Source organism: Oncorhynchus clarkii, chromosome 29 (genome assembly GCF_045791955.1).
Source record: "Oncorhynchus clarkii lewisi isolate Uvic-CL-2024 chromosome 29, UVic_Ocla_1.0, whole genome shotgun sequence".
NCBI classification, from domain to species: domain Eukaryota; kingdom Metazoa; phylum Chordata; class Actinopteri; order Salmoniformes; family Salmonidae; genus Oncorhynchus; species Oncorhynchus clarkii.
This window is the reverse complement of record NC_092175.1, coordinates 45,956,015-45,966,116: the sequence shown is the minus strand read 5'-3', so window position 1 is coordinate 45,966,116 and position 10,102 is coordinate 45,956,015. Positions and strand designations below refer to the sequence as shown.

Sequence of the window (10,102 nt, the reverse complement as noted above, 5' to 3'; positions counted from 1 at the left end):
CCACCAGCCTCCTGTGGTACACACACACACACACAGACACACACACACACACACACACAGACACACACACTCTCTGAGCTGTTTGTCGGTCTCTCTCCCCAGGTATCAGTGTAACGCCACTGTGAGTGACGGTCGTTACTCTGTCCCAGTGGTCGTAACAGTCGTGGTTGAACAGGTGACTGAGGATCTCCTCCGTAGCGCCATCACCCTGAGGTTTTCCTCGCTGACCCCTGAAGACCTGCTCGGGCGTCATCTTAATAATATCAAGCAGGTTTGTGTGTCATCTTGAGATTCCCCTCCCTGACCCCTTGAACCAGCTGATGGGATCTCAGTAACATCAGGAAAAAAGGTAGGGAAACTAAAGGGTTGCCGGATCTGACAATCTGCCCTTGAAACCTTGAGCAAGGCATTTCACCCATAGAAACTGCCCCAGTGCTGCCACCCTGTATATCAATCAGGTAGGTGTGCTCATAGCATTTAGAAACTGCTCCAGGGGTTAGGTTTAGTATTTAGTACCAGGGGTTAGTACCAGGGGTTAGTACCAGGGGTTAGGTTTAGTACCAGGGATTAGGTTTAGTACCAGGGGTTAGGTTTAGTACCAGGGATTAGGTTTAGTACCAGGGGTTAGTACCAGGTATTAGGTTTAGTACCAGGGGTTAGTACCAGGGATTAGGTTTAGTACCAGGGATTAGGTTTAGTACCAGGGTTTAGGGTTAGTCCCAGGGGTTAGGTTTAGTACCAGGGGATTGTACCAGGGATTAGGTTTAATACCAGGAGTTAGGTTTAGTACCAGGGAGTAGGTTTAGTACCAGGGGTTAGGTTTAGTAACAGGGGTTATGTTTAGTACCAGGGGTTAGTACCAGGGGTTAGGTTTAGTACCAGAGATTAGAACCAGGGGTTAGGGTTAGTACCAGAGATTAGTACCAGGGGTTTTGTTGAGTACCAGGGGTTGGGTTTAGCACCAGGATTTAGTACCAGGGGTTAGGTTTAGTATCAGGGGTTAGGTTTAGTACCAGAGATTAGTACCAGGGATTAGGTTTAGTACCAGGGGTTAGGTTTAGTACCAGAGATTAGTACCAGGGGTTAGGTTTAGTACCAGGGGTTAGTACCAGGGGTTAGGGAGAGTATCCAGGGGTTAGGGTTAGTAACAGGGGTTAGGTTTAGTACCAGGGGTTAGTACCAGGGGTTAGGGTTAGTACCAGGGGTTAGGTTTAGTACCAGGGGTTAGTACCAGGGGTTAGGTTTAGTACCAGGGGTTAGTACCAGGGGTTAGTGTTAATATCAGGGGTTGGAGTTAGTACCAGGGGTTAGGGTTAGTACCAGGGGTTAGGTTTAGTACCAGGGGTTAGTACCAGGGGTTAGGTTTAGTACCAGGGGTTAGTACCAGGGTTTAGTACCAGGGGTTAGTACCAGGGGTTAGGTTTAGTACCAGGTGTTTGGGTTAGTACCAGGGGTTAGTGTGAGTACCAGGGGTTAGGGTGAGTACCAGGGGTTAGGGTTAGTACCAGGGGTTAGGGTTAGTACCAGGGATGAGTGCCAGGGTTTAGGTTTAGTACAAGGGGTTAGGTTTAGTACCAGGGGTTAGGTTTAGTACCAGGGGTTAGGTTTAGTACCAGGGGTTAGGGTTAGTACCAGGGGTTAGTACCAGGGGTTAGGTTTAGTACCAGGGGTTAGGTTTAGTACCAGGGGTTATGTTTAGTACCTGGGCTTAGGTTTAGTACCAGGGGTTAGGTTTAGTACTAGAGATTAGAACCAGGGGTTAGGGTTAGTTCCAGAGATTAGTACCAGGGGTTATGTTGAGTACCAGGGGTTGGGTTTAGTACCAGGATTTAGTACCAGGGGTTAGGTTTAGTACCAGAGGTTAGTACCAGGGGTTAGGGTGAGTACCAGGGGCTAAGGTTAGTATCAGGGGTTAGTACCAGGGGTTAGGGTTAGTACCAGGGGTTAGTACCAGGGGTTAGGGTTAGTACCAGGGGTTAGGTTTAGTACCAGGGGTTAGGTTTAGTACCAGGGGTTAGTACCAGGGGTTAGGGTTAGTACCAGGGGTTAGGGTTAGTACCAGGGGTTAGGTTTAGTACCAGGGGTTAGTACCAGGGGTTAGTATCAGGGGTTAGGGTTAGTTTCAGGGGTTAGGTTTAGTACCAGGGGTTAGGTTTAGTACCAGGGGTTAGTACCATGGGTTAGGGTTAGTACCAGGGGTTAGGTTTAGTACCAGGGGTTAGTACCAGGGGTTAGGGTTAGTACCAGGGGTTAGGTTTAGTACCAGGGGTTAGTACCAGGGGTTAGGTTTAGTACCAGGGGTTAGTACCAGGGGTTAGGGTTAGTACCAGGGGTTAGGTTTAGTACCAGGTGTTAGTACCAGCGGTTAGGTTTAGTACCAGAGGTTAGTACCAGGGGTTAGGGTTAGTACCAGGGATTAGGTTTAGTACCAGGGGTTATGTTTAGTACCAGGGGTTAGGGTTAGTACCAGGGGTTAGGGTTGGTACCAGGGGTTAGTGCCAGGGATTAGTACCAGGGATTAGGTTTAGTACCAGGGGTTAGTACCAGGGGTTAGTACCAGGGCTTAGTATCATGGTTTAGGTTTAGTACCAGGGGTTAGGGTTAGTACCAGGGATTAGTACCAGGGTTTAGGTTCAGTACCAGGGTTAGGTTTAGTATCAGGGGTTAGGGTAGTACCAGGGATTAGGTTTAGTACCAGGGATTATGGTTAGTACCAGGGATTAGGTTTAGTACCAGAGGTTAGGTTTAGTACCAGGGATTAGTACCAGGGGTTAGTACCAGGGGTTATTGTTAGTATCAGGGGTTAGGGTTAGTACCAGGGATTAGTACCAGGGTTTAGGTTCAGTACCAGGGTTAGGTTTAGTACCAGGGGTTAGGTTTAGTACCAGGGGTTAGGTTTAGTACCAGGGGTTAGTACCAGCGGTTAGGTTTAGTACCAGGGGTTAGTACCAGGAGTTAGGTTTAGTACCAGGGATTAGGTTTAGTACCAGGGGTTAGGATTAGTACCAGGGTTAGGTTTAGTACCAGGGGTTAGTTCCAGGGGTTAGGGTTAGTACCAGGGGTTAGGGTTGGTACCAGGGTTAGTGCCATGGATTAGTACCAGGGATTAGGTTTAGTACCAGGGGTTAGTACCAGGGGTTAGTACCAGGGCTTAGTATCATGGTTTAGGTTTAGTACCAGGGGTTAGGGTTAGTACCAGGGATTAGTACCAGGGTTTAGGTTCAGTACCAGGGTTAGGTTTAGTATCAGGGGTTAGGGTAGTACCAGGGATTAGGTTTAGTACCAGGGATTATGGTTAGTACCAGGGATTAGTACCACGGTTTAGTACCAGGGGTTAGGGTTGGTACCAGGGATTAGTACCAGGGTTTAGGTTTAGTATCAGGGGTTGGGTTTAGTACCAGGATTTAGTACCAGGGGTTAGGTTTAGTACCTGAGGTTAGTACCAGGGGTTAGGGTGAGTACCAGGGGCTAAGGTTAGTATCAGGGGTTAGTACCAGGGGTTAGGGTTAGTACCAGGGGTTAGTACCAGGGGTTAGGGTTAGTACCAGGGGTTAGGTTTAGTACCAGGGGTTAGGTTTAGTACCAGGGGTTAGTACCAGGGGTTAGGGTTAGTACCAGGGGTTAGGGTTAGTACCAGGGGTTAGGTTTAGTACCAGGGGTTAGTACCAGGGGTTAGTATCAGGGGTTAGGGTTAGTTTCAGGGGTTAGGTTTAGTACCAGGGGTTAGGTTTAGTACCAGGGGTTAGTACCATGGGTTAGGGGTAGTACCAGGGGTTAGGTTTAGTACCAGGGGTTAGTACCAGGGGTTAGGGTTAGTACCAGGGGTTAGGTTTAGTACCAGGGGTTAGTACCAGGGGTTAGGGTTAGTACCAGGGGTTAGGTTTAGTACCAGGGGTTAGTACCAGGGGTTAGGGTTAGTACCAGGGGTTAGGTTTAGTACCAGGTGTTAGTACCAGCGGTTAGGTTTAGTACCAGAGGTTAGTACCAGGGGTTAGGGTTAGTACCAGGGATTAGGTTTAGTACCAGGGTTTATGTTTAGTACCAGGGGTTAGGGTTAGTACCAGGGGTTAGGGTTGGTACCAGGGGTTAGTGCCAGGGATTAGTACCAGGGATTAGGTTTAGTACCAGGGGTTAGTACCAGGGGTTAGTACCAGGGCTTAGTATCATGGTTTAGGTTTAGTTCCAGGGGTTAGGGTTAGTACCAGGGATTAGTACCAGGGTTTAGGTTCAGTACCAGGGTTAGGTTTAGTATCAGGGGTTAGGGTAGTACCAGGGATTAGGTTTAGTACCATGGATTATGGTTAGTACCAGGGATTAGGTTTAGTACCAGAGGTTAGGTTTAGTACCAGGGATTAGTACCAGGGGTTAGTACCAGGGGTTATTGTTAGTATCAGGGGTTAGGGTTAGTACCAGGGATTAGTACCAGGGTTTAGGTTCAGTACCAGGGTTAGGTTTAGTACCAGGGGTTAGGTTTAGTACCAGGGGTTAGGTTTAGTACCAGGGGTTAGTACCAGGGGTTAGGGTTAGTACCAGGGGTTAGGTTTAGTACCAGGGGTCAGTACCAGCGGTTAGGTTTAGTACCAGGGGTTAGTACCAGGAGTTAGGTTTAGTACCAGGGATTAGGTTTAGTACCAGAGGTTAGGTTTAGTACCAGGGATTAGTACCAGGGGTTAGTACCAGGGGTTATTGTTAGTATCAGGGGTTAGGGTTAGTACCAGGGATTAGTACCAGGGTTTAGGTTCAGTACCAGGGTTAGGTTTAGTACCAGGGGTTAGGTTTAGTACCAGGGGTTAGGTTTAGTACCAGGGGTTAGTACCAGGGGTTAGGGTTAGTACCAGGGGTTAGGTTTAGTACCAGGGGTCAGTACCAGCGGTTAGGTTTAGTACCAGGGGTTAGTACCAGGAGTTAGGTTTAGTACCAGGGATTAGGTTTAGTACCAGGGGTTAGGATTAGTACCAGGGTTAGGTTTAGTACCAGGGGTTAGTTCCATGGGTTAGGGTTAGTACCAGGGGTTAGGTTTAGTACCAGGGGTTAGTACCAGGGGTTAGGGTTAGTACCAGGGGTTAGGTTTAGTACCAGGGGTTAGTACCAGGGGTTAGGGTTAGTACCAGGGGTTAGGTTTAGTACCAGGGGTTAGTACCAGGGGTTAGGGTTAGTACCAGGGGTTAGGTTTAGTACCAGGTGTTAGTACCAGCGGTTAGGTTTAGTACCAGAGGTTAGTACCAGGGGTTAGGGTTAGTACCAGGGATTAGGTTTAGTACCAGGGGTTATGTTTAGTACCAGGGGTTAGGGTTAGTACCAGGGGTTAGGGTTGGTACCAGGGGTTAGTGCCAGGGATTAGTACCAGGGATTAGGTTTAGTACCAGGGGTTAGTACCAGGGGTTAGTACCAGGGCTTAGTATCATGGTTTAGGTTTAGTTCCAGGGGTTAGGGTTAGTACCAGGGATTAGTACCAGGGTTTAGGTTCAGTACCAGGGTTAGGTTTAGTATCAGGGGTTAGGGTAGTACCAGGGATTAGGTTTAGTACCAGGGATTATGGTTAGTACCAGGGATTAGGTTTAGTACCAGAGGTTAGGTTTAGTACCAGGGATTAGTACCAGGGGTTAGTACCAGGGGTTATTGTTAGTATCAGGGGTTAGGGTTAGTACCAGGGATTAGTACCAGGGTTTAGGTTCAGTACCAGGGTTAGGTTTAGTACCAGGGGTTAGGTTTAGTACCAGGGGTTAGGTTTAGTACCAGGGGTTAGTACCAGGGGTTAGGGTTAGTACCAGGGGTTAGGTTTAGTACCAGGGGTCAGTACCAGTGGTTAGGTTTAGTACCAGGGGTTAGTACCAGGAGTTAGGTTTAGTACCAGGGATTAGGTTTAGTACCAGGGGTTAGGATTAGTACCAGGGTTAGGTTTAGTACCAGGGGTTAGTTCCAGGGGTTAGGGTTAGTACCAGGGGTTAGGGTTGGTACCAGGGTTAGTGCCATGGATTAGTACCAGGGATTAGGTTTAGTACCAGGGGTTAGTACCAGGGGTTAGTACCAGGGCTTAGTATCATGGTTTAGGTTTAGTACCAGGGGTTAGGGTTAGTACCAGGGATTAGTACCAGGGTTTAGGTTCAGTACCAGGGTTAGGTTTAGTATCAGGGGTTAGGGTAGTACCAGGGATTAGGTTTAGTACCAGGGATTATGGTTAGTACCAGGGATTAGTACCACGGTTTAGTACCAGGGGTTAGGGTTGGTACCAGGGATTAGTACCAGGGTTTAGGTTTAGTATCAGGGGTTAGGTTTAATATCAGGGGTTAGGTTTAGTACCAGGGGTTAGGTTTAGTACCAGGGGTTAGGTTTAGTACCAGGGATTTGGGTTAGTACCAGGGGTTAGTACCAGGGGTTAGTACCAGGAGTTATGTTTAGTACCAGGGGTTAGGGTTAGTACCAGGGTTTAGGTTTAGTACCAGGGGTTAGGTTTAGTACCAGGGGTTAGGGTTAGTACCAGGGGTTAGTACCAGGGGTTAGGTTTAGTACCAGGGGTTAGGTTTAGTACCAGGGGTTATGTTTAGTACCTGGGCTTAGGTTTAGTACCAGGGGTTAGGTTTAGTACTAGAGATTAGAACCAGGGGTTAGGGTTAGTTCCAGAGATTAGTACCAGGGGTTATGTTGAGTACCAGGGGTTGGGTTTAGTACCAGGATTTAGTACCAGGGGTTATGTTTAGTACCTGGGCTTAGGTTTAGTACCAGGGGTTAGGTTTAGTACTAGAGATTAGAACCAGGGGTTAGGGTTAGTTCCAGAGATTAGTACCAGGGGTTATGTTGAGTACCAGGGGTTGGGTTTAGTACCAGGATTTAGTACCAGGGGTTAGGTTTAGTACCAGAGGTTAGTACCAGGGGTTAGGGTGAGTACCAGGGGCTAAGGTTAGTATCAGGGGTTAGTACCAGGGGTTAGGGTTAGTACCAGGGGTTAGTACCAGGGGTTAGGGTTAGTACCAGGGGTTAGGTTTAGTACCAGGGGTTAGGTTTAGTACCAGGGGTTAGTACCAGGGGTTAGGGTTAGTACCAGGGGTTAGGGTTAGTACCAGGGGTTAGTACCAGGGGTTAGTACCAGGGGTTAGTATCAGGGGTTAGGGTTAGTTTCAGGGGTTAGGTTTAGTACCAGGGGTTAGGTTTAGTACCAGGGGTTAGTACCAGGGGTTATGGTTAGTACCAGGGGTTAGGTTTAGTACCAGGGGTTAGTACCAGGGGTTAGGGTTAGTACCAGGGGTTAGGTTTAGTACCAGGGGTTAGTACCAGGGGTTAGGGTTAGTACCAGGGGTTAGGTTTAGTACCAGGGGTTAGGTTTAGTACCAGGGGTTAGTACCAGGGGTTAGGGTTAGTACCAGGGGTTAGGGTTAGTACCAGGGGTTAGGTTTAGTACCAGGGGTTAGTACCAGGGGTTAGTATCAGGGGTTAGGGTTAGTTTCAGGGGTTAGGTTTAGTACCAGGGGTCAGGTTTAGTACCAGGGGTTAGTACCAGGGGTTAGGGTTAGTACCAGGGGTTAGGTTTAGTACCAGGGGTTAGTACCAGGGGTTAGGGTTAGTACCAGGGGTTAGGTTTAGTACCAGGTGTTAGTACCAGCGGTTAGGTTTAGTACCAGGGGTTAGTACCAGGGGTTAGGGTTAGTACCAGTGATTAGGTTTAGTACCAGGGGTTATGTTTAGTACCAGGGGTTAGGGTTAGTACCAGGGGTTAGGGTTGGTACCAGGGGTTAGTGCCAGGGATTAGTACCAGGGATTAGGTTTAGTACCAGGGGTTAGTACCAGGGGTTAGTACCAGGGCTTAGTATCATGGTTTAGGTTTAGTACCAGGGGTTAGGGTTAGTACCAGGGATTAGTACCAGGGTTTAGGTTCAGTACCAGGGTTAGGTTTAGTATCAGGGGTTAGGGTAGTACCAGGGATTAGGTTTAGTACCAGGGATTATGGTTAGTACCAGGGATTAGTACCACGGTTTAGTACCAGGGGTTAGGGTTGGTACCAGGGATTAGTACCAGGGTTTAGGTTTAGTATCAGGGGTTAGGTTTAATATCAGGGGTTAGGTTTAGTACCAGGGGTTAGGTTTAGTACCAGGGGTTAGGTTTAGTACCAGGGATTTGGGTTAGTACCAGGGGTTAGTACCAGGGGTTAGTACCAGGAGTTATGTTTAGTACCAGGGGTTAGGGTTAGTACCAGGGTTTAGGTTTAGTACCAGGGGTTATGTTTAGTCCCAGGGGTTAGTACCAGGGGTTAGTACCAGGGTTTAGGTTTAGTATCAGGGGTTAGGGTTAATATCAGGGGTTAGGGTTAGTACCAGGGGTTAGGTTTAGTACCATGGGTTAGGGTTAATATCAGGGGTTAGGGTTAGTGCCAGGGGTTAGGGTTAATATCAGGGGTTAGGGTTAATATCAGGGGTTAGGGTCAATACCAGGGGTTAGGGTTAATATCAGGGGTTAGGGTTAGTACCAGGGGTTAGGGTTAGTATCAGGGGTTAGGGTTAATATAAGGGGTTAGGGTTAATATCAGTGGTTAGGGTTAATATCAGGGGTTAGGGTTAATACCAGGGGTTAGTACCAGGGGTTAATATCAGGCGTTAGGGTTAATTTCAGGGTTTAGGGTTAGTACCAGGGGTTAGGGTTAATATCAGGGGTTAGGGTTAATACCAGGGGTTAGGGTTAATATCAGGGATTAGTGTTAGTACCAGGGGTTAGGGTTAGTATCAGGGGTTAGGGTTAATATCAGGGGTTAGGGTTAATACCAGGGGTTAGGGTTAATACCAGGGGTTAGGGTTAATACCAGGGGTTAGGGTTAATATTAGGGGTTAGTGTTAATACTAGGGGTTAGGGTTAGTACCAGGGGTTAGGGTTAATATCAGGGGTTAGGGTTAATATCAGGGGTTAGGGTTAATACTAGGGGTTAGGGTTAGTACCAGGGGTTAGGGTTAGTATCAGGGGTTAGGGTTAATGCCAGGGGTTAGGTTTAGTACCAGGGGTTAGGGTTAATATCAGGGGTTAGGGTTAATACTAGGGGTTAGGTTTAATACCAGGGGTTAGGGTTAGTACCAGGGGTTAGGGTTAGTACCAGGGGTTAGGGTTAGTACCAGGGGTTAGGTTTTGTACCAGGGGTTAGTACCAGGGGTTAGTACCAGGGTTTAGGTTTAGTACCAGGGGTTAGTACCAGTGGTTAGTACCAGGGCTTAGTACCAGGGTTAGGTTTAGTATCAGGGGTTAGTGTAGTACCAGGGATTAGGTTTAGTACCAGGGATTATGGTTAGTACCAGGGATTAGTACCACGGTTTAGTACCAGGGGTTAGGGTTGGTACCAGGGATTAGTACCAGGTTTTAGGTTTAGTATCAGGGGTTAGGTTTAATATCAGGGGTTAGGTTTAGTTCCAGGGGTTAGGTTTAGTTCCAGGGGTTAGGTTTAGTACCAGGGATTTGGGTTAGTACCAGGGGTTAGTACCAGGGGTTAGGTTTAGTACCAGGAGTTATGTTTAGTACCAGGGGTTAGGGTTAGTACCAGGGGTTAGGGTTAGTACCAGGGGTTAGGTTTAGTACCAGGGGTTAGTACCAGGGGTTAGTACCAGGGTTTAGGTTTAGTACCAGGGGTTATGTTTAGTACCAGGGGTTAGTACCAGGGGTTAGTACCAGGGTTTAGGTTTAGTACCAGGGGTTAGGGTTAGTATCAGGGGTTAGGGTTAATATAAGGGGTTAGGGTTAATATCAGGGGTTAGGGTTAATATCAGGGGTTAGGGTTAATATCAGGGGTTAGGGTTAATACCAGGGGTTAGTACCAGGGGTTAATATCAGGGGTTAGGGTTAATTTCAGGGTTTAGGGTTAGTACCAGGGGTTAGGGTTAATATCAGGGGTTAGGGTTAATACCAGGGGTTAGGGTTAATATCAGGGGTTAGTGTTAGTACCAGGGGTTAGGGTTAGTATCAGGGGTTAGGGTTAATATCAGGGGTTAGGGTTAATACCAGGGGTTAGGGTTAATACAAGGGGTTAGGGTTAATACCAGGGGTTAGGGTTAATATTAGGGGTTAGGGTTAATACTAGGGGTTAGGGTTAGTACCAGGGGTTAGGGTTAGTATCAGGGTTTAGGGTTAATAT

At 47.7% G+C, this 10,102-nt stretch overlaps 1 protein-coding gene across 1 annotated transcript in view; it reads left to right on the top strand.

Moving 5' to 3' along the window:
• Positions 1 to 10,102, top strand: part of LOC139388244 (protocadherin Fat 3) — a 334,570-nt gene that overhangs the window by 193,884 nt on the left and 130,584 nt on the right. Inside the window, exon 58 of the mRNA XM_071134792.1 lies at positions 103 to 271. Coding sequence (XP_070990893.1) covers positions 103 to 271 — 169 coding nt within the window. The remainder of the gene's footprint in view (positions 1 to 102; positions 272 to 10,102) is intronic.